Source organism: Notechis scutatus, chromosome 11, assembly GCF_049901735.1.
Source record: "Notechis scutatus isolate UNSWTSFEM ecotype Mainland chromosome 11, rNotScu1.2, whole genome shotgun sequence".
Classification (NCBI taxonomy): Eukaryota; Metazoa; Chordata; class Lepidosauria; order Squamata; family Elapidae; genus Notechis; species Notechis scutatus.
In genome coordinates, this window is record NC_142019.1 from 11,366,355 (window position 1) to 11,391,304 (window position 24,950).

General features: G+C 39.0%; 1 protein-coding gene across 2 annotated transcripts in view; it reads right to left on the reverse strand.

Moving 5' to 3' along the window:
- Positions 1-24,950, reverse strand: part of AGBL1 (AGBL carboxypeptidase 1) — a 449,484-nt gene that overhangs the window by 291,160 nt on the left and 133,374 nt on the right. For both annotated transcript variants that reach the window (XM_087972790.1, XM_087972789.1), the window contains exons 16-17: positions 21,458-21,605; positions 17,998-18,151 (exon numbers count right to left, since the gene is read on the reverse strand). In XM_087972790.1, the coding sequence (XP_087828916.1) occupies positions 17,998-18,151; positions 21,458-21,605 (302 nt within the window). The remainder of the gene's footprint in view (positions 1-17,997; positions 18,152-21,457; positions 21,606-24,950) is intronic.

Sequence of the window (24,950 nt, forward strand, 5' to 3'; positions counted from 1 at the left end):
GCTCAACCCTATTTATTGAGTACTGGCTGGAGCTCTCCAGAAGAAAAAATAATCTTCTTAATAATTGTTCAAAACTCACTTGGTATCTAAGTAGGGGGGGTGTCAAAACACCAGCATCACTGCTGAAAATCCAACACAGGATTCATCCTGTTGACTTTTCTTAGAGCTGGGATTGTAATGGAGGCCATGCAGATTGCACATTATTGAAGTAACACTTGCAGAGTGAGAGATAGGACACACACACACACACACACAGCTATATTTCCATTAAATAGGCTTGTGAACACCACAATGTTCTCTACTCCTGTGACATTATTTAAAAAGCAATTTTTATCAAGTTGTTTTTATGTGAAAAAGAATGTAATCATCGTATGGATTTGTAGAATAAATGTATGTATTTGCATAAGACCTTACTATACAGTGCTATACTGGGAGACCAGGAGTTCTAATCCTGCTTTAGGCATAAAGACAGCTGCTTGTTTTGGGGGCAAGTCACTCATTCTCATCCCAAGGTAGAAGAAAATGAAAAACTTTCTGAAAATTTTCTGAGAACACTGCCAAAAACAACCTCAGGAACTTGTCCTGGCACTTGCCAGGAGTCAAAGTTGATTTGAAGCCACAAAACTATAACTTATGTGCACAATGTTACTCATTACATTTAGCAGTTAACCTAGATTCACTGAGAAATCTCTTTGTACCAATTCCCCTGATATCATTTTTGTTACACTTATTGCCGGTTTTCAGTGCATCGTTCAAAAAGTGAAGCTTTAACCATTTAAACAAAGATGTATTTTTTATTTTTACTTGGAAGAGAACGGTTCTTGTCAAGCCCATTCAGTTCCATCATCCACGTGGCCACTGAATCTCTGTGGACTGTTGTCAGTTCAAGATTTAAATAGACTATCTACAAAGGACTCGGTCCCTCTTGGACCCGTTCTGGTGGCAGGCAGGAATCTTAAATTTGACAGGTAGTCCATGAGCATCTTCAAGTGCCAGCTTGCAATGACTCCTCCAAACCAGTGGTGGGATTCAAATATTTTTACTACCGGTTCAGTGGGCATGACTTGGTGGGCGCGTTTTGCACACGTGCACACACTTTGTGTGCACATGCATGCCGAATGCATACTTTGCGCAGGCGCAGAGGCATTTGCGCAGGCGCAGAAGCATTCTAACTCGCCTCCTGCAAGCCTGCACAATCCCGGTCACTTCAGCAGCTGCCGCGTGGCACTCTTCTGTGCCACACAAAGCAGCTGCGCTTCAAATTCAGAGGATAAAGGTGACTATGGGAACCCAGGTGGGTGGGTGGGCCCAACAGCAGAGCGGTGGAGAGAACCAGTTTGGTCTCTGTTGCTCATCGCTGCTACTGGCTCTGCAGAACCGGGCCAAACCGGTAGAATACCACTACTGCTCCAAACATACTCAGCATTTTGACTGGGCTTTTACTCAGAAGGTAGATGAAGTGTGCTGAGATACCTAAGTTTTTCTCTCTCCATCATGCTTTCTCTGGGAGCTTATATGTGAGCTAGGAAGTGAAGCGGTTAGGACTGGGATAACTTAAGTCTGTCCTCAACCTTCACTGGCTGAGCAATTCTCAAGCCCAAATTAATTCATAAGAGATGGTTATTGTGGGGATACAATGAAGGGAATTCTCCATGTAATCTGCCTCAAGATATTGGAGGAGAAGCAGCATATTAATCCAAAAAATAAAATAAATAAAAAATTAAATTAAATAAATTTTAAAAAGTAAAATAATACATTTAAGGAGGTCATATCACCACCAGGTACATAACACTGGACTGTGACTGAATATATGGCAGAGACATTTATTTCAAATAATTGAAGAAGGTCTAATGATGGGGTTTAAAAGACCAGAAGATATACATGGACTTTTTCTGAATGAAGAAAAAACTGAACTGATGAATTGTGGATTTAGGATTAGAAAGGGTTAAAGAAAGACAGGAAAGAATAAGTTGGCAGTTACTTAAAAGAAAGAGTTATGGGAATCAAAATTCTGTTTTCCTTTCTTTTTTTCCACCTTTCCTTTTTTTTTCCCCTTTTCCTTTTGATACTTTCTTTGTACTGTAAAATTCTAATTCAATGAATTCAAAACAAAACAACAACAGGGAACAAAATTAACACCTTCTCTAGGCTTCTGTTCTTATGACTTCACTCTCATATGCCTTTAAAACTCTTCTCTAGGCTGGGATAAAGTCCTGGAAAACTGAAATATAGTTAACATAAGACTTAATCTAGGCTTACAACTCAGCCAATATCCAAACAAATCAGAACCCTCCCTTGCAGTTCCCGGGATCCACAGATCTCTATCTCCATCTAGTGATCTAGTATTAGGCATGCAAGAGGGGCTGAATTTAAGAACATATGTTTAATTTGCGTAAAATAATCCATTTTGTAGCTGGTAAAAAAGCACAAGACCCCAGGTTTCTGGTTGTGAAGTAGTGAGGTCAATATTTGGAAGGGCTAGCTGAAAACAAATTGTTCAATTTTACAAGAGGTTTGTTTATTTTTTCTCCCCTGTTCAGCAGCCATTCGAAATGTTGGCTATTTAAAAAAAACACAATAGAACAAAGAGTTATCTGAAACTCTCTGGGGACTGGAAATGTTAATAATTCAAAGGAATAAAATCTGGAATCTTTACTAACTGCAATAGCATTGCTTAAAATAAAAAAAAAACCAGGAGAGGCTATGCCCTCTATTTTTCGTAAGCATGCATCCATGTGCATGCATGCTCACAAACACCAATTTGAAGCTCACGTATAATTGCTCCTTTGGAGCACTTCATATATTCTATGTCAGACATGCATCTGTTGCTTGGCAAGAACACCTTCATGGGAGAGTTACTTTCAGGAGACTGTTTGAAAATGACTGCAAATGATCCTTTAGTTTGGTTCTATTTGGCAGGGGTACAATTGCTTTTTGGAGTGTGCTTTCTCTATTCCTTTCTCAGTGTTAAAATCAGCATAGCCCGAGTGGTACGTTTCTGTTAATCCTCATTCCCAACACTACAAACAGGAGCCAAGCACTTCGTCAGTAGAGCTGCACTAAACCTGTTTGCAAAGTTAAGGGAAGGGGAAGAGAGTAAAAAGATGGGAGGCTGGAATTAAAGAGAACCTTGTTAAGGTCTTATACATTTAAGACAGAGTGAGAATTTCTCCATGCAGTTATTAGGAGTCAAAACCAACTCAAAAGCACCTAATGGTTTAAGGACTATTTTGAGTATAGGATTTCATGTCAGGAGGAGTCAAGAGGGAGACCAACTAACCACTCTTGACTTGTGGCCAGTCTCATTCCTTCTAGCTTAGTCTCTACCAGAGGTGGTATTCAGCAGGTTCTGACCAGTTCTGGAGAATTGGTAGGGGAAATTTTGAGTAGTTCGGAGAACTGGCAAATACCACCTCTGACTGGCCCCACCCCCATCTCTTCTCTGCCTCCTGGGTCCCAGATGATTGGGTGGGTCTCCTTTTGTTGCCCTGCACAGGAGAATGGAGCTGGAAAGCAGGTTAGTGGGGTGGGGAGAGAATGGGGATTTTACAGTATCCTTCCCCTGCCATGCCCACCAAGCCATGCCCACCAAGCCACACCATGCCCACTAAACCACACCACACCCACCAAACCATGCCCACAGAACCAGTAGTAAAAAAAAATGAATCCCACCACTGATCTCTACTCCTCAACATGCCATCCAGAGACAAGAAAAGAACCTGGAGCAGTCCCAAAAATCATAGTGATGCCCATAAATTCAATTAAGAAGAAAAACAGAGCAACAACAGCTCCTATCTCCCCACCGCAGAGACAATATGAACCATGAATTGTTCTCTTTCTTCTCCAAAAGATATTATGACATGGAAGCCAGTGACAAGACTGGATGCCTCCCTGACTATCAGAGGATTCAAGTCAAATCACTTTCTGGGATAGGGAAATAATGAAGATAACTCCCTGAAACCAGAATAACAGAGTTGGAAGGGATCTTCTGGTCATCTAGTCCAACCCCTCGCCCAAGCAGGAGACCCTACACCATTTCTGACAGATGGCAGTCCAGTCTCTTCTTGAAAGCTTCCAGTGGGGAAGCTCCCATAACCAAATCTTGCATTCCCTCCAATTACATTATTCAATGTTTCTGTGATGCCTGCTTATTGTCAGCAACAGTTTTGTTCCTTGGTTATTTTTGTTTTTAAACCAAGTCATTCCAATTTTGCTTGTACAAGGACTACCATGTTTGGGTTGCAAAACTGTAGTTGAACACTAGATGGCAACTAAGAGTTGGAGTTATCTGTATTCTCTTGCTGCCCTGTAATGGCCACCTTTAGGAATTGATTGGTTGATGATATAGTCCTATTTATACAATGTTCAGCATGTTTCCTGCATCAAAATGGGTAGAAAATTGTGACATTTGGTTTTAATTATTTGCAAGCAGAAAGAGTTTCAAGGGTACGTGTAGTCCTTGACTTACAGCCATTTGTTTAGTGACCATTCAAAATTACAACAGCATCGAAAAAAGTACCATAACTTGCAACTGGTTTACAAGCATCATAGCATCCCTCTGGTCAGGTGATCAAACTTCGGGTGTTTGGCAGCTGGTATGTATTTATGATAGTTGCAGTGTCCCCAAATCATGTGACCTTCTCAGATGACTTCCAACAGGTGAGGTCAATGGGAGAAACCAGATTAAATTAACAGCTCCATGGTTCACTTAATTGCAGTGATAGCTTTACAACCTCGGCAAAAAAAAGATTGTGAAATCAGGCACAACTCACTTAATATCTGCCTTACTTAGCAACAGAAGTTATTGTCCCACATGGTTGTAAGTAGAGGATCATCCCTACAGTTAGAATAACAGAGTTAGAAGGGACCTTGGAGGTCTTCTAGTCCAATCCCCTGCTTAGGCAGAAACACTACACCATTTCAGGCAAAAAAAATTTAAAAAAAACTTCCAGTGTTGGGGAATTCACAACTTCTGGAGGCAAGTTGTTCCACTGATTAATTGTTCTTACTGTCAGAAAATTTCTCCTTAGTTCTAAGTTGCTTCTCTCCTTGATTAGTTTCCACCCATTGCTTCTTGTCCTGCCCTCAGGTGCTTTGGAGATACAGTTATCACAGGCCAAGTGCAAAGATAGATGTGGGACACATGAATCTTTCCAAAAAATGGGAAAGGCAGAGGACTTGAAAATAGAAGCTGAACCAAAACAGTTGCTTCTACTGCTTGGGGCAGTGGTTTCCTTTATCTCATCCAAGGCTGATCCTACCATTTTCAAACTCAGAGTAGCTGCTGGAAGCCCATCTTTCTGACTTGAACATGACAGATACGGGAAGGAAAGCTCACTCCTTGATTAGTTTCCACGCATTGATTGTTATCCTACCCTCAGGTGCTTTGGAGAATAACCCCTTCTTCTTTTCAAGATCACATTCAAGATCAAATATTCAAGATCACATTCCCAACATTAGATGGGGAATTAGGTTGCTGTGCTGGTTTTTTTTTTTTTTTTTTTTGGGGGGGATATAGTTCTGAACTTTGCATAGAAACTGTGAACCTTCTGGCATCTCAATGTGTAATTTGTTTTTCCTCTCTCTGCTGATAGATGGTAGGAAAATGGGTAGAAATGCGTGCCATCTGATGACAGGCTCAGTGCATCAGATGGAATGTGCTATAATCAACAAACAACATTATACAGCCTTCTATCTTTTTGATGCCACTTGCCTTATTTCCAGATTCCAAAGGGAGAAAATTAGATTTTTGGGGATTTGGTCATCTTGAAATGTTTCTGTTGAAAATTGCAGAGAAGTATCTACTTTAGTTATGCAGCTTGGCATATCAGAATAAGGAAGCATCAAATTCAACTTGCCTCCAGAAGTTGTGGGTGCTCCAACACTGGAAGTTTTTAAGAAGAGATTGGGCAAACATTTGTTTTTGGGAATGGTATAGGCCAGGGTCTCCTGTTTGAGCAGGGGGTTGGACTAGAAGACCTCCAAGGTCCCTTCAAACTCTGTTATTCTGTTAAATTCCACTTCCTCTTGTACAGAAAGCCATTGATAGCTACATAGTGCTATTTTTTCAATCCATTTTTTTCTTTTTCTCATACTTACATCAGCAAACATCCAAAAGCCCTTTAAATTAAAAAATGCCATTCATTTAACTAAAAGAATACATCTGCAAATGTTAATGACATAAAAAATAATGGATGCCTTATCGTTTCTATGAAGTTCTGCCTGTTTTTGTTCTTCATTTTTTAGAAAACTTTTTTATACTTGGATTCCAAGCAGGAGGTGCATGACTTCCATCCCACTGCAGGCTTCAAATCTCTTTCAAAAGATGCATGTAGGAAGGGTAGATAAATCTCTGTCAAAAACTAGATTGAATAGTTTTAGCCCCATTATGAAAAGCATTTTTTTTTCCTTTCAAAAGATCAGCAGGCTTTTTATAGGAAGAGGAATACAGAGGGAGAGAACTTGATCGTTAATAATAGCATGAGATCAATGTATTCCATTCAAACTTTTCTCTGCATTTCAAGCCTAGGCTGAACTGGATATCAAACTTTATACGGTTTGGGAAGACAGGGAAAACAATTTAACAGCTTTCACAGACCTTACTATGAACCATATGAAGTGGAGAGAGTTGGCCTCAATCCTTATCTGATTTTAAATGAAAATAAGGCTTTGTGTGCTACCAGTTGAAATGTTGACAAAGCTGCCATAAAGGCTGACAGCCAATTTAATGTAGTGGTTAAGGAACCAGGGTAGACACCAGGAAATGGGGAGTTCTAATCCCATGTCTAGGCACAAAGCTGGTAGGTGATTTTGACCCAATCAAAGCGCTAGGAAAGAAAAAACAAAAACACAAACTTCTGAGCCCCAGAAATCTCATAGTGACAAACCACTTCCAAAATTGTACCATGAAAACTGCAGGGACTTGCCCAGGTAATTGCCAGGAGTCCACACTGACTCAAAGGAATCCACCCCCCACAAGAAAAACACCCAATACATGGTGAGTTTCCATTGTCCACAAGCATATTAGGAAAATGTTAAAGGGACACAAGAATCACAATATGACCTGTGGGCTTCAGTTTAGAGGAGATGCTGCACTATGAGAAACAGTCTAATGCTTCAGAGCTATCCATGGTCCTGATGACATGACAGGCATCAATAGAAGAGAATACAGGTAGTCTCATCCTACAACAATTCATTTAGTAACCATTCAAGGTTAGGACAGCACTGAGGAAAATGACTTATGACCATTTTTCACAGTGACAACCTTACCAGTATCCCCATGATCATGTGGTCAAAATTCAGATGATTGGCAACCAGTTCATATTTATGACCGTTGCTGCATCCCAAGGTTGTGTGATTTCCCCTTTTGCAAACTTCTGATAAGCAAAATCTTCTGATAAGTTAATACTTCTGATATAGATTGCAATCAGGACAGATTGGGGTGTTGAAAACATCTTCAGGACATGCCCTGTCTGTCCTCTTCATTTTCAAGCATACATGAGGCCATCTTAGCTTTCTTAAAATATGGGCAGCTCTGTGTAGCACAGAATAATGTAATGGCTAGGCTACATACAAGTATATCACTCATCAATCCCTTTAAGTTAATACTGCTGATATAGATTGTAATCAGCGTAGAGAAGAGACCACAGGAAAACTCATTGGCATGGCAGGAGAAAATCAGATTCATCTTCTCTCATTTGGTTCCACTAGCAAAACCAATGTTTTGCAGCCCTCTGTTTATTAATCTGCCCTTCAGTTTATGTGTTTGTTTTGCATTGTCATCTATGCAAACTGGCTTCCCATCCAGATTGTGAGCGATAGTCAATATGGCAACTCAAAATGTAATATAGCAAGGGCAGCCTAATATTCTGCAGCCAGGGAAAGTCTGTTTTTCTAACTCTATTTTTCAGATTCATTTTTGAAAGCAACAAGAGGAGATATTATCACTGATGAAGCTGTGGGTTTTGATCACTTTTTTTTTAAAGTGGGGAGAGGATGATTTATTTAGGAATAACTGAATTAGGCACCTTAAGTCTAGGGAAGCCTATAAAGCTATTTTATTGGGGGGGGTTGAAAGTGAAAATTACTCCTGAATGTTGATGGTGCAGATTTCTTGGCTTTAGGGGATTTAGAAGACAGAGAAAAGAAACAGCTGCCCATGTTGGACAGAACAGAAATAAGAAAAATTAGAGCCTTAATATACACCCCCTATTTTTGTGTTAGACACAAACACTTTTAGTTTGTAAGTCTAAGATGAGGTTTTGTGCTATGCACTTTTCTTACTGTACTCAGGCAACTTTCATCGTAACATCTTCAAAATAATAATAAAAAAGCCTTGGGTTTTTGAAATCATTTTTACATAGAGAATGTAATTGCTACTGGCTGCTTATTTCAAGAGACAAAAGAAAAAGACTTTCTACATTTTTTACAGTCTAGCTTCACACAATTAATATTCATGTCAAAGCCCAATTTCAGTTGTTTTCCTTCTCATCTGAGACAAATATTTTGTTTCAAGGGCCGTACGGTGGGATGAAAAAGGAAGTTGCTTGTAACAGCTATTAAGGAACAAAGCAAATGTTCATTTGTTGTTTGGAAGACAATGTTCCAGCCATTTCTTTCTCTTTCTTTTTTTTCTTTGTCCTTTTCTTTCCTTTTCTCTCTTTCTCCTTTGTACAACTGAAGGAGAAGTAGGTGTTGCATTCCAGGAATTCAGTGGCAATACAAAAAAAAAAGGAGATAAATATTCAATATTCAAAATCAGGTAAGGAAATTTAACTCAACTGCAGGCTAGAAACAAATTCAAAGCATTTTCTAGAGCAAAAGAGGTTCATTGGGGAAGAGAAATAGGAAAATAACCAGGCCAATTTGGTTCATGTGTCACCAACAAAACAAACAGATGGCACAATATCTGTTTTTTATGGCAGGGGTCTTTGGGGGAGGAAGCAAAGGCTATGGCTGGTGACACATGAAGCAAAATGGGCAAAGCTTCTTGATGTACGTCAGATTTGGAAGGCAGTTTCAGAAATAATTCAGTTTTTTTCCTTAGGGGAGTGGGGATTAAGTGTCTGCTTACATGGCTGTTTTAATGGAGGTTCTTACCAAAAAAAAAAAAAAAAGGAAGATAACTGTGTTCTCGCTTTGCAGCATTTGGAGAGAGAGGACTTTAGGAATTGCAAAATGGGCTGAGTTGGGAATGAAGGAGCAATGGCATTGCAGCTCGCTCATTCATTTATTCATTCATTCATAATATAATTTATAGGCCACCCTACTATTAATGACTCTGTGTGGCTTGCAGTTAAAAGAAATTGCACCCCATGAATAAAGCTGTTTTATTTATTGCTGAATTTTGACTCAAAGCAATTGAAACTTGTAGATAAAATAAACAGAACTTTATGTAGGAAGGGAGAACAGTATCCACACTTGTAACAATTACTACCAACCACCCTTCCATTGAGGACCTGTATGAGTCAAAAAGTGAGCTGTGAAAATATTTATAGACGCCTCACATCCCGGATATAAACTGTTTCAACTCCTACCCTCAAAATGACGCTATAGAGCACTGCACATCAGAACAACTAGACACAAGGGCAGTTTTTCCCCAAATGCCATCACTCCGCTAAACAAATAATTCCCTCAACACTGTCCAACTATTTACAAAGTCTGCACTACTATTACTGTTAATCTTCTCATCACTCCTTATCACCCATCCCCTCCCACTTGTGACTGTATGACTGTAACTTTGTCACTTGTATCCTTACTATTTTTATTGACTGTTTTCTAGTATGATTTGATTGCTTATTGTACCCTATGACTATTATTAAGTGTTATACCTTATGATTCTTGACTCTTGATGAATGTATCTTTTCTTTTATGTACACTGAGATCATATGCACCAAGACAAATTCCTTGTGTCTCCAATCATACTTGGCCAATAAAGAATTCTATTCTATTCTATTCTATTCTATTCTATTCTATTCTATTCTATTCTATTCTATTCTATTCTATTCTATTGCTACAGTGTGGTTCAACAATATTATCTCCACTATGGTGTTCTATTTCTTATTTTAATTAGAACCAGCCTTTTCTGCCTTAAAGAGGTGGACTTAGGTTCACATCTGATTCCCCACCATGCAATATTTATACAAGGTAGGTTGGGCTGTGACTCAAATCACGGAATCAGTTCCATGATTGATTGGGACTTGAACCTGAATTGAAATAATGTCAGGGTGTGGCTTAAGGGAGATTTAAAAACTGCACTTGCTGCATTCTACTACTAGAAGAATACAACTTGAAGGCTACTTAACTACTCTTAATTACCTCCTTTGTCAGTTCACTACCCCATATTCACTAAGTATTCTTTTTTTATTGAACAGGTAGGTTTTATTTTCCTGTCTTCTCCAAGACCATCCTAGTCATTAGACACAGATAGGATAATTCTTTTTGAGTAAAAGAGAAAAGGAACATGCCACACACACTTCAGTTTTCTGCCTGGAGAAGGAAAGGAGAGATAACCTACCAATAGAAGAAAATATTTGTAGCTCAGTTGAACTGAGGGGTACTTACTCTGTGAACTTGGTGGTTTCCTTGCAGATATTTCATTATGTCTAGCACTGATGATGTTACTTACTTTGGGCAATGAAGCATCTGCAAGAAAACAGCCAAGCTCAGGGAGAACCAAGGATTCCACAGACATTTCATTATCAAGCTAGGTAACACCTTTGGTGCTCATTGATGACATTACAGTTTTATAATGAAATGACTGCAAGAAATCCACCAAACTCAGAGAGCACCAAGGACCCAGAGGTAACATATCCTGAAAACTATCAAAGATGGCAATGTCCAACTTGAATAGGTTCGGGAGAGAAAGCTTTAAAAACACAATAAAAAAGAATGTGAGTTTCAAAAAGGATTAGCAATAATTGCTGGAAACAGTTGATCAGAGACAATTTACCATTTGATGAAACAGAGGATGATTAATGATCCCAAAGATGAAAAGATGGAGGAAGCATGAGAAAGAAAATTGAGCAAAATCATCCACAAGGGATGTTCATGGGTATCCAAGCAGCTGACTTCTTGTGGCTCAGATCATTGGTGAAGGTAGTCAAATTCAATCAAAATTTATGGGCAGGAGCAATTCTAGATTTCAGGAGAATTTCCCAGCCCAATCTAGAAATGAAAGTGATGCTTTATGCCATCAACCTTAGCTAGAACTGTCTCTTGACTCAGATAATAGTGTAGAAAATATGGCCCATCAGCCATTTATGGGCTGGCAAGACGTTCTCTCTGGTTCAGCTTGAGTGCCTAGATAGCTCTTGCTTAAACTTTACAACATCTGACCTTTTCAATTATGCCTGCTTAGCATTATAGAAGTGATGGGAATTTACTACTGAACCTCAGGAAATGCAACTCAACTTCAAAGAAATCACCTCAACTGCATCTATAGTTTGAAGGAAAACTTAGCAAGGACAATGGTCCTTACTAGTATAGTAGATGGGAAAATCTAGTATATCAGGAACTGCAGTGGGTCAGATAATGAATACTTATAAATTGTAAAATATTTGTAAGTATCAGAAGGGTAAGGACTGCTTAACATCATCTCCAAAGGGCATTGCAATTCCTCCAATTGCAGAGTGTTTGGCTCCTGGTTTCTTGCCCCTGATACATGCTACATATTTACTACATATTTATTCAATGAAACCATTCTAAGAAGGCCATAATCTCATACATTTCCTACTCTGGGCTCCATTTCTTCTCTGAAAGTTATTGAAAAGAAAGGGGAAGAGTGGGTGCTCTTCATAATTAACATGCAGCAATGCCTGTCATGCAGGGAGAAGGCATAGTTATAATAACTCAGGAGTCAATAATTCATAAACCCTAATGCATTATTAATCAATTATCAAGGCCCAAATTACATTTAATGAGATTAAGCTGATTGGAGCGCTAAGCTGTTTGAAACATATTGATTTAATCAATGTGCTTAATTAAACTGTGTACATTTTTTCCACACAATCATTAGTTCACAGCGCCCTGCAAAAATGGCCATTGCTCACTGCTCTACTTTCTCATTTCTCTCCTGGCGCTGTTAATTGGGAAGAGCCCAGAGAAGCAGCATTTATTGAAAAGAATAGGCCCTTCTTCCTCTTCCAAACATGGATCAAGCAACGCAGGCATCCTAAGAAATGGATTTTGCTGGAAAGCTACCAGTCTGAGCATGCACCAAGCTGAGTTTGCTATTTCCATTAATATATCATGACATTTTCTAGGAAAGATATGGGGTATTTTTAATTGAGTGGAGGTTAACCCAATGACTATGGGTGACATGTAAAACTGCAAATCCATCAAGACAGTAGTACTCATTAAAGTTAGCATAATTTTCTATCAGAGGAGAAGGAGTAGAAATGCTAAGCTACACGTAGACTTAATTCAGTACCAGCCCTTTGAGGTACACCAGACAAGAAGCACAATAATGGAACACAACGTTAACCAAATGTTGCAAGTTGGAAAGTATTTCTCCCTTCTTTTTCTTTTGCTCTTCAAAAAACTTTTGGAGGGCCCCTTCTGAAACTTCTCCTATGCTCTTCCTCCTTTTGTGGACTGAGATAACTTTTTCATGTTGATTTGTTAGTGTGTGGTTCTTCCTCCTGCCTCCCAGGGTCATCCCTACATACTATTACATGTACTGATTTTTAACTGAGAATCTCCCTCATTGCTTACAAATAATGTCCCTGTGATTATACCCCTGTAGTCTTTGATTTCCCAAACAAGTTTCTCAAATGAAAACTGTAGGACTTGGATATAAAAAGGATTGTCCTTTCTTCCATTGTACCGAATTCATTCATAGAAGCTGTTAAATGCCTTGTTAAATGCCTTGAGAAGAATGGTATGAAAGCAGAGGTAGTATTGAGCAGGTTCTGACCAGTTCTGGAGAACCAGTAGCAGAAATTTTGAGTAGTTTGGAGAACTGGCAAATATCACCTCTGACTGGAGATTTTACAGTATCCTTCCCCTGCCACACCCACCAAGCCACGCCCACAGTAGTAAAAAAAAATGACCCCCACCACTGCTAATGAAAGGTAACCAGGCTTATATTTTGAGAAAATAGCAGGATCTAGCTTGCTTTGTTTGATCTCTGAAGTTAAGCTGTGTCCACCCAGGTTAGCTTTTGGCTCAAGTGAAAAGTAAAAAAATACAAGCAGGAAGAAGGTGATAGCAAATTTCTTCTAGGTTATTGCCAAGAACACTGAATGGTCCATGTAGTTATAAGGAGTCAAGTTTGATTTAAGGACATCTTCATCCTTGTTTATTCAGTTTGTGTTAGAATTATCCCATGTTCTTATAATTTTTCATAATGGGGGCAGAATCTCCTTGATATTTAATGAAATCCAAATGTAAAGAAAACTACAAAATTCTTCCTTTCAGGCAGATAGCTTACAAAGCTTAGCTATTACAATTCTGGCATCCCACAATATTTAGCTTTGTTTAAAAAAATATTGAAACAGAGTTTGTTTTATTGAGCCTGAAAGGACTCGTGGTGGTTACCCGTGTAAATAAGCCATAAAACATAAAAGTTTAAATCCATAACAATAGTAATACGAAAAGCCTAAAAATAAAGTAAATTTAAAAAAACAGGACAATGGAAAGCATCAATGCAATCTAATCAGTGCAGCTTCCACCCCCATCATCTCCTTTTTGTAAGACCCTTATATGGCAGGAATACAATATACGATTTTGCAGTATCCTTGAATAGAGACTTGGGGAGAATTTTGTTGAGTGCTAGAGTTGGTGAGAATTTTCTTTTGTTCATTTTGGAGAAGAAATGACCAAAGTATACATATTTCTTCACAAATGGAATCCAGGCAGCTCAACATTTTTTTAATTTTTTTTTTAAAAATGCAAATACAGGAAGAAAGTTAACAAAGCTTCGGCTGTCATGCAGCTGAGAAAAAATAAGTTCCCTCAGGGAGGGAGGTTGCCAAATTTCAGCAGAGCACTTGCAAATACTGCAGGATTAAAATTCATGGTGTGTGGGGGGAGGTTGTTGTGTTCTCTGTCAAATACAGAAAGCCTGAATGTATGTGCATCAAGGTGTTTTTTTTTCCCCCTTAACAGGATTCATTTTAAAAATTCCTAGTCAGGCAAGGATGAGGGGTCAAGTGAGAAAATAGCCTTGAGTTCTTGCACAGCTACAAGAGGTATAAGCCTGACCCCACACACACACACACACACACACATACACAGCACCAAGGTCCATGAAACCTTACCTGTTTGCTCCAAGGGAAGGCAGTCTGTGGAGATTCTTGTAATGTAGACAGAAATCAATAAAGTAACTGACTTGAATCTTTTACAATTGAATCTAATTGCTTGTATCTAAACACATAGTGTACACACATGCACACTTATACATACATGAAAAGGTACACATAGAAGCTTTTGGCACCGCCAGTAGCCTTTATGAAATGCAGATGAATTACCTCACAGTTTTTAAACTCAACAGGCTACACAGCAACCATTCATTTTTTTTTCTAACATGATCATTAAGTGTTTGGCTCAGTGACAGTTTAATTTCTCCCATCGGTGCAGTTTCTATAAGATGCAGCCTGAGCACAATGCATAATAAAGTGTTACACTTTTCATAACAAAATAGTTCTGGGTAGGACTTCCAGGTCCCAAAATGCTGGACTTCCAGGTCCCAAAATGGGCCATTGAAGAGGGGGCATAAGATAATGGATGCGGAATGGAATGACCAAATTGACTTTCTGGGAAGCCTAGTCATCACAAGAACATTTGAGAGACCAAGCTCAATTAATTCTAAGAGGGCTCTTCTTCTGTTTCTAGAAACAGAATGACATTTTAATAAGCAGGCTCAGGTAGCTTGTGAGAATTGATCCATATCTCTAGAATTAGAAAAGGGCTGTGGTGCTGGGATGTATAAAACATACACTCCTTGATAGGTTTGTTCATAAGAGTTGAACATTAGAGTGGTTTGTTTCTCCTCTTGCCTGTGTTCTGTTGGTGATAAGGAATAACCAATTATTGCAGAAGCTAAGTAGAACAATAGGCAAACTCAAGCAGAAATGGATGTTTTAAGCCACCAGGACACCAATGGCAGGTCCAATCTAGGACATCTAGTAACAGAGCCCAAGCAGCTTGGTCTGTATACCACTGGAGAAACTCCAGTTAATCTACTGTGTGTTTTGCTGATCCAAAGGTGCTTTTCCAAAAGACAACTTGGTTTTTTCCTTGTTTTTTTCCTTGAAAATGTTTCACTTCTCATCCAAGAAGCTTTTTGGATGAGAAGTGAAATGTTTTCAAGGAAAAAGAATCAAGAAAGTCCAGATGCCTTTTGGAAAAGCATCTTCGGGACAACCTTGACCTGGGTGATTGAGAATCTCCATAGACTCAAGTCTTGATGAACTGCAATGCCTGTTTCAAAATGTCTTGAAAGTATAAGTATAGGTAAGCTGAGATAGGTCTTTCAACCAGGGACACTTTAGATATTTTAAACAGTTCTGTGGCATAAGAAAAATAATAGTTTAATTCTCCCAGACCATAGAGGAAAGCAAGTTAGACAGAGCTTTGAGGGACCTCAGCCTTAGTTATTAACACCAAGAAACTCATCAGCTAGAGGCAATTTTCCACCAACTTCTGAAACCCAGATCCTGTAGCTTCATTGAGGTTTCTTGTCCTATGAGATCACCTTCTGACTTGTTCTCTGGGAAACATGTTTGGCCTGCCTGAATGCTCTCTCTGATACTCAAATTATTTATCCATTTAGAAGTTACTTATCCTCTTTATAAGTTTGGGCAGTTTACAAGATACAATGGGCGGAAAAACCATTTTAAAATGTAGTTTACATTTGCTTTAGGCACTATACTTCCCCATACGTTTGTATCTTTGCAAACCATTCTGATCTCTACCATATTCCATCACAGTTTCCTGTGTTGCCTTTTATTCTTTAAACTTTTCACTTCCCTCTATTTGGGTGAGCAAAAAAACTGGATGTCAGAGCTTGAAAATCATGTTGCTTATCCAATAACCTCTCTTCTCCCATAGGTGGAACAGGATGTTGTCTCATATATTGAAATAAAATGTTCAGCTAGTTTGTGTACACAAGAGACGCCACTTTCACCTTCATCCCAGGATGAAAAAAGTTTCATTTATTTATTTATTATTAAATAAATTTGTAGAGCTGAGATGGTGCAGTGGTTAGAATGGAGTACAGCAGGTTACTTCTGCTGACTGCCAGCTGCCAGTAGTTCGAGTCCCACCAGGCTCAAGTTGGACTCAGCCTCCCATTCTTCTGAGGTGAGTAAAATGAGGACCCAGATTTTTGGGCACAATAGGCTGATAAAATGCTGAGAGAGGGCTGCAAAGCACTGTGAAATGGTATATGGGTGCTATTGCTACTGCTATATCATGACTCCATGATAGCTGCTTTTTTTTTTTAGTCTAACCATATTATAGAAGTCAGATATGCATTGGTACTAATGCCATATGGGATTTAGAAATGCCCCCCCCCCCATATCACTTCTTGCCTGTACTCCAAAACCTATTATCCTCAGCAATGAGGATAATAGTCTCATGAATTCACAACCAATGTGCCTTAAGAAACATATAGATGTAGGCAAGCAATCCATTTATAAAAGCTGAAAAATTAAATTATTTCCCAGCTTGGTTATCTATAAATATTGTGTATCTATGCAAAGAATTCTCTAAGGAAGCAATATCAGGCTGAGTTCACATATCATGTTAAAACAGGGTGTTCAACACGATTTACTGAATAAATCTTAATTGGCTAAATTTGCATAGCATGCTAAAGTATGAATCAGGGTTATAAGCCAAAATAGATTATGTTCATAGATTATGTGAAATCCAAATCATATTTAACACAATGAGTGAATCCAAGCTTAACTCTAAAATAAAATATGAAAAGATGTAATCCCAGAAAGAAAAAAGAATCACACCATTCATTAGGAGCTGAAAGGGTTGAAGATGGATCAATAATAATAATAAAAACAGAATTGCTAGCAGCACCTCTACTTCTCCTGTACCAGATACCAGCTGGTGTCCACATGGCCAATTGTCAAGTAGCAAAGACTAATCTGAAAACATTTCCACTCCTTCTTCTATCAACAAGACCTTTCTTTCCACCTCTATTGCATTTTTGCAAATCTGAGCCGCATTTATAATTTTGAAACATACAAAAGAAACCTTTCATAACAATTTCCTTGTTCTGTAAATTAGAGAACATCTACAAAGTCAAAGCAAATAAATCAAAGGTTCCAAAAGCTGTAATTCTCTGTGTTGCTTCAATGAAACAAAAATGTAGATAATTCTTTCTGAAGCTACCGTGTTTGATGGTATCTTCTTTTTTTTTTCTTTTTTTCAATATTGAATAAAAACTATTTTTAAAAGGAGATACTTATGAAGTCTTGCTCCAATGCAAGTCTGAACATGACATGGTCTTTTATTTTTGTCCCATATTGCCCAATAAAAACAAGTAGTCTGCATTATTGCAACAAAACTATGCATACCTTACATTGAATTATATTTAACTATATAGTGACAGCTGCTGAATGGATATTTGTTCCTGAAATAACTGTCCTTCATATAGATCTTTCACACCAGGAGGCGAACCAATGACTTATTTGATAGTTTTAGCCACCACTGTTTAACATGGCTGTTGAATAAACTGGAACTACATAGTTCCGGTTTAAGTCACAAACCACAATAGCTAGGTTCATGCAGAATACTGAACGACAATCAATCCAGATAACTCTGTCATGGAAAGTATGAATCAGATCCACACCTTTCCCTTTCTGCAAGCACATATTCAAGAATTCTCTCAAAAATGAGCTTTTCTCAACAGCAATGAAAATGGATGAGCCATGTCAACCCAGCTCATGGTTTTACTGGATGCCATTTATGACATTCAGATGTAGGTAACTCGAGATCTAGAGGGGGTCGAGAAAGAACCAAATGAAAGAAGTGACTTACGGAACTGCTCCAGGTCATTCCTGCTTTCCGATTGAGGCATGGCAGTGATGGTAAGCAGTGGGCACGCATTTCCCGCTAGAGTGTAGCAAAGGATTTGCCTCTTGAAGAAGATTTTCTTTGTATTCCTGGTTTGCTGCAAGATGTCAAGGTGAGACTGTAAAAATGGAAACATGAAAATGTAATAATTTACAAAATGTCCTGCTGGGAGAAACTATCTAATCCAACACCTTTTAAAGATATGCAACTGGAAGACTCAGATCCATGGGCAGACTTCTCATTGAGGCCAATGACACAAGCAAATTGAGGACAACTAACTAACTAACTTCCCTTCCCTTCCCTCCCTCCCTCTCTCTCTTTCTCCTATTCTTGTTTGTGAACAATTTCCTTGTGTGACCCCTAATTTCAACATTATGAGAATAGGAAGCAAGAAAATGAGCTTGAATAATGGGAACACACCATAAACAATTATACAAACTACTGTATTTTCTTATTTAGAGGTTTCTTGACTGCTTGCTGATGAATCATGGAATACAGCTACCTAAGTCAGGTTTTCACTATCAGCCTGTCTTAACAATGCACAGATGTTGAACTACAACTGCCCAAATCTTCTAACCAGACTGCTACCATCTTAGTAGACATGCTTCAATTGTACTATCCACACTCCTGGATTACAGACAGGTTGACAAGCCAAGTGGTACCTGAGCATCAGAGGCTGCAGAAAGAAAGACAACGTCTACTCTGAGGGGTCTTTGATGCTCCTGCTTGAACAGGGGGCTGGAGTAGAAGACCTCCAAGGTCCCTTCCAGCTCATTCTATTCTATTCTACATTCTATTTTATTCTCTTTGTTGTTTCCTTGCAGACATTTCATTATCCAAACTAGCCAACATCATTAGAGGAATCACTTCTTATTAGCATTCTTGACAAATGTATCTTTTCTTTTTATGTACACCAAGAGCATATGAAGCCAAGTTAATCACACTTGGCCAATAAAGAATTCATTCATTCATTCATTGATGATGTCACCTAGTTTAGGTAAGGAAACATCTGCCAAGAAAACAACCCAGCTCAGAGAACACCAAGGACTTCTTGTTTGAACCCTGAGCTACAAATATTCTTCTTCTTCTTCTTCTTCTTTTTTTTTTTGGTAACATACTCTGTATCTCTCATCACCCAATCTTCACAGATCCTGCTGAAAAGAAGCAAAACCAATGACAGTTGAATAACCTGCACATTGTATCACAATGTGGGGATTGTGAATCATAGCAATTTCATCTACCTCTAGTGTCTTCCTGCCCTAAAACCCAGGCTGAGAGTCACTTAAACTACCTATTCACTGTAGTTGCAGGAGTGAGCGGATAAATGATTTTATTAGTTCTGTTCCTTTGGGTCATTCTTTGCTTCTGGCTTTCTCTTGGTGCACCTCCTTGACCTTGACCACCTTAAAAGTAGAAGAAATGTTTTTGCATGTAGGAAAATCTTTGGTTCAGTCTCTGTCATCTTCAATATGAAAAAAAAAAATCAGGGAAAAAACAAACACAAATCTGCCTGAAATACTTGGTATTACCAGTCGTAGTTAAAAAATATTGGATTAGACTGAATCAAAGGTCTGTCCTTCTGCACTGTTGTTGTTTAATGAAAATATGGAGCTTTCAGCTTGCATGGGCAAGCAAGGATGTATCAGCAGTTATTTGAAGTTATCATCCTGAAGAAAAAAACAGTTGGTTTCTGACTCAAAGAAATGGTATGATTCAATGCCAGTCTTTCATGCGGTTTCTTCTCAGGGTGCTGTAAATATGTCTGCCGTTATTAAATGCATATTAGATTGTGAAGAGTTTCCAAGTCAGTTTCCATATGGAATTTTATTGCCTTTCCAAATGCCTAGTGCAGGTAATTGAGTTCCTGAGTTGCAAAAACACTTAGAATTCATTATTGCTCTGAAGACAAAAAGGGGGAAGATGCACCCACGACACCTACACACACCTACACACACACACACACACACACACACACACACACTTGTACAATCAGAGGCTGAGAAAGAAAACCTAGTGAAACACATGTGTGAAATTTGTTTTTCTTTTGGGGTGGGTGGGAATCATGCAGTCTGTAAAAATGAAATTGTTTTTTACTGGATTTTTTAAAATCGCTTTGCAGGGGTAATAAAAATCTGTGAGTTATTTAAGTGACCCCGGTCAAAGTTATCTCTACAGAGATATCCATTGAAATTATGATTCAGGCAATGTCAGGAAATGAATGTTTCTCTGTATCTCAGTAGAGCAAAACTGAATCTTGTATTCATTGGAGGCATAATCTAAAATTAAGCTAAAGCTCCTTCTAACTTCAGAAGCATTCTTTCCTTTTTTTAAAAAAAAAGCAATGTAAAGCAAAAATTCCTTTGTTGTTAATTTATGAAGCAGCGTTTACACAACAGGCCCTCTTACTCTTCTCTTTCTTTTAACTATTTCTCATCCACTGGTATACCCAAATAGCCAAATCTTGCTGAATAAATTGGACATCTGCAGTCTTGACTGGCTGGCTATTAAATCAAGAAATATCCTCCTGACCCTCAACCTCGCTCTTCCCATGATGTCATTAGAGTTTTTGTTGGATGGGCATTAATATTATCTGAATTAATGAGCTGTATTTCTCTAGGACTTTAGACTAGGGGCCTCTCTTAATCCTTCTTGCAAATTCTGAGATCCAATTTGCATACTGAATACATTGATTGCACATTGATCACCTCTGCAACTGCCCAGCCAGATACAAATGCACTCTAAATATGTTATCTGACCCTGGAAATTATCACATATCCTAGAAAGAAGGCCCCGATTTTGCATGAACTTCCCAACCATGCAAGAAGTGATAGTAATAGCAATAGCACTTGGACTTATATACTTATATATAATACTCCACAGTGTTTTAGAGCCCTCTCTAAGCAGTTTACAGAGTCAGCATATTGCCCCCAACAATCTGGGTCCTCATTTTACTAACCTCAGTAGGATGGAAGGCTGAGTCAACCTTGAGCCAGTCAGGATCGAACTCCTGGCAGTGAGCAGAGTTAGCCTGCAATACTGCATTTTAATCTCTGTGCTACTAGGCCATTATTACAATTAGGCTACAAATTACTTGCCAACAATAGATGGCAGCAAAGCAAAAAAAAATGATACCTGACTTGTATTAAATGGGAGATTACTTGATAATATTAGGGGTATAGGTTAAACCTGGGAAGCAAAACACAGTCAAATCTATAGCAAACCACTTAAATCTGATTGCCCACAAAACTATATAGAAGTACTCATGAAATTACCAACAACTAAAATCAACTGGAGAGAGCCTTAACCTTCCATTTACAGACTAGCTAGAACTCAGCTGCTATGCAGTGCATAACTAGGTTTGCATGACACATTAAGCCAAATAGCTTAACATCATGAGTCCTTTCCTCTAGAACAACAGCATTACCATCATGGTAGAGTAGGTGTATGGGTAATGGTAGGCCAGGTAGCAAACATCTTCTTGGTGAGGGAAAACGAGGCTGAAGGTGAGAGTATAGCATGACTTCCCACAAGGACCTTCTGCCGCTGCTGGGCCATAGTTTCGGTAGTGATTTCTGAATGGAAAGGGAAGAGAAAAAACACCACTAAGTGGCTTTCCTGCCTGCCTTCAAAACCAAGAAGGTATGATTTTAAAAAGAGGGTAGAGTGTACAGGCTTTGGGGGAAAAACATAGAAAAAATTCTGTGGAGATTCTCAGTCAACCAGGTCATGGTTGTCCCAAAGGTCCCAAAAGGCAACTAGACTTTCGTTGTTGTTTTTGTCCTTGAAGATATGTCATTTCTCACCCAACAAGCTTCTTCATTCTGAACTGAAGAAGCTTCTTGGATGAGAAGAAAAATGTCTTCAAGGGGGGAAAAGGGAAAGTCCAGTTGCCTTTTGAAAAGTACCTTTGGGACATCGGAAAAGCTCATTCTGGTTATTTTTCCAGTAAGGTGACAAGGCAATAAAATTACTTCTGGTGGTGCAGAAAGGTGCATATAGTGGGATTGGTGGAAGGAAATATTTTATTTATTTTATTTATTTATTTGATTTATATTGCCGCCTATTCACCCATGGCGACTCAAGGCCGCTTACACAATGTAAAATCATATTTAAAACAAAAAATAAAAATAAAAACAATAAAAATTAACAAAAAGTATTATTAAGGTAAAAAAAATTAAACATTTTTTTTTTTTAGTAAAATTAGTACAATAGAACAAAATTTGGGAAAACAAAAAACAAAACAAAAAAACCCCAACTCCCACCCCCTCCCCACCCCAATGACAGCAGATCACGTTTGCCATTTGATGGGTTCCATCCCTCTCTGGGTTCCCCAGGCCCGCTGGCAAAACCAGGTCTTCAGTGACCATTCTAAGAGGGGCCCATTCTAATCTCTGGGGGAATGATGTTCCGGAGAGACAGAGCCACCATGGAGAAGGCCCTTCTTCTGGGTCCCACCAGGTGTATCTCCCTCAAGGGTGGTACCCGTAACATTCCCTGCCTCCTCACTCTAATGGGTCAGGTAGATGTCACTGGCAAGAGATGTTTCCTCAGATAACCCAGTCCCAAGCCATGAAGGGCTTTAAAGGTGACAACCAGCACCTTGAATTGCACCCGGAAGTAAATCAGCAACCAATGCAGCTCCTGCAGGAGAGGTGATACATGTGCACACCGGGGTCTGCACAAAACCATGCAGGCTGTTGCATTTTGCACCAACTGGAGCTTCCAGGTGCTTTTCAAGGGCAGCCCCATGTAGAGCGCATTGCAATAATCAAGATGGAAAGTGACCAGGGCATGTTTAAATATTTGAGGGGATTGCCATACAGAGGGCAGTCAAGCTATTCTCCAAATATCCCCCCATTCCCTCAACCCATTGAGTCAAATTCTGCTTTCAAGACTTCCTTATTCTGACGCATGCAAGGAAAACCAAAGGAGTTTAGCCATTGGTTGAGATCCATTTCGAAAGCAGGCAGAGAAATTCAGTCCATGGGGCCACTGGAATTTAATTTGTCTCTTCCACATTGTGTCCCTCAGTGCTTTGGGGATCATTCTAAGCCACAATTTGGAGGGGTTCCCCTCAGGAAAAAATTCAGTGTAACCTTTCTGAAATCCATCCTTTAGATTTGTGCTTTTCCCTTATTCAGTAGGTACAGCAGCTGGACACCATCTCACTGAGATTGCTTTTTAATTTTTCTCCAGGATGCCTGATTTACCTGAGCCATGTATTCTTCAGTGCCATGATAATTTACCTTGGCAGGTAGAACTTCATCCCCAATCAGTGCTATAAAATGGGATCTGATAAAGTTTCTGAAGGACACAGAAAATTCAATAAGGAACAGTCGATGAGCTGGGAAATCTGACTCTTACATTAGACAGAACTGTTTGTAACACAAGTGATAGGTGGACAATCGATTCAAGGCTAAGGAAAGAGTAACCCAGAACAAAGTGACTTGAAAATGTGGTAGGTCCAGAGCTGAACTGTCATGCCCCTGGTGGAGACTGTCTCTGAGGAAGAGGAGGAACAGCCAACAGGGAGTGGGAGTGTGGCTCCAGAGGTGGTGGAGGAGGCTGGGGAAGGGCAGAGGCCGGCTGAGCAGTCAGAGGAGGATCCAGGCCCATCCCCTATCCATCCTAGGTCATGCAGGGAGGAGAGGGTCAGGAAAAAACAAGGTCTACTCAAGAGGAGATTACCATGATCCTCCTTGTGGCTTGCAGCTGGGAGCTATGCATATAAGTTTGTAACTGCGCAGTCAGAATTGCTGGAGTCAAAGTTTAGTGTTTACTTTGAAAGAGGTTTATCTTTTCTGGCATTCTTCCCATGGACTCTCCTCGGTTATTTTCCTGGAGTTTATGATTAGTTGTCTTGGCTTGCTTCGGAACTCTTGTCAATGAGGTTTGTTTTGGTTTTCTTTTTGCCTCATTATTTACTTTTGTGACTTTAAACTGTTCCTAATAAAACAGTGAAGTTAAGTTGAAGGTCTTACCGGACTTTAATGTATGTTTTGGGTTTTGGGTTATTTTGAGAGACTACAGGTCATCACATGAACCTTGGAACCAGCAAAGTTATATGACAGGTTTCTTGTGAGTTGTTATAGGCAGAACTCATTCATATGTAGGACTTTCTAATTCTGTGCAATAAAATTACTCATTACACTTCCTAATAAAGATTTGATTTGATAATTAACTTTCGCATAACTTCTTGAGAAAGAAAGAATTGGAAGAGAAGGGATTTTGTCACCAATAAAATTGGTGGCAAATGACGGATTCCTCCTTAAATCAGAATCGAAAAGAGGAATTAAAATGTGTCAAATATTTCAGGGAACAGAATACTGTAAAGAAGAACACAGATTGTCCCAGAGTATCGGTGCCTCTCATATTTCCTTTCTGCCTGTTTTTCCACAGACAGAAAAAGTAAAATGTACACCAGATTTCTCTTTCTACAACCAACTTTTTCTTTCTTCTTTTTTGGCATTTTTTTTAATAGACACAGTTTCAAGGCTGATGGTGAAAGATTTCCCATTAGGTGTGATGAAGAGTTAATTCACGCATTTCAAAGAGACAAAATTGCATTCCTGAGGACATTCTAGACAATAATTTCCCCCACCTAGCACCAATTATCCCACTGCTGACATGTCCTATTCTGAAGTGCCCTGTGGATTTTCTCCCTTTCACTTTTTGATTGATGCTATTCTTGTTGCTGCATCAAAATGCAGAAAAACAACAACCGTCAAATAATGCAAGAGATCCTGTTTGAATTGCCCGAATATACATGTCTTTGATTTTTCAAGTGGATAGTCATTTAGTTTTATTCAAGGAGTGGCAGTAAATAATGAAATGATTATGTGAACACATACACAGAAACACACCCACATGTATTGGCATGGGAGGCAGAATAAATTGATTTTCCTTGAAAACACATT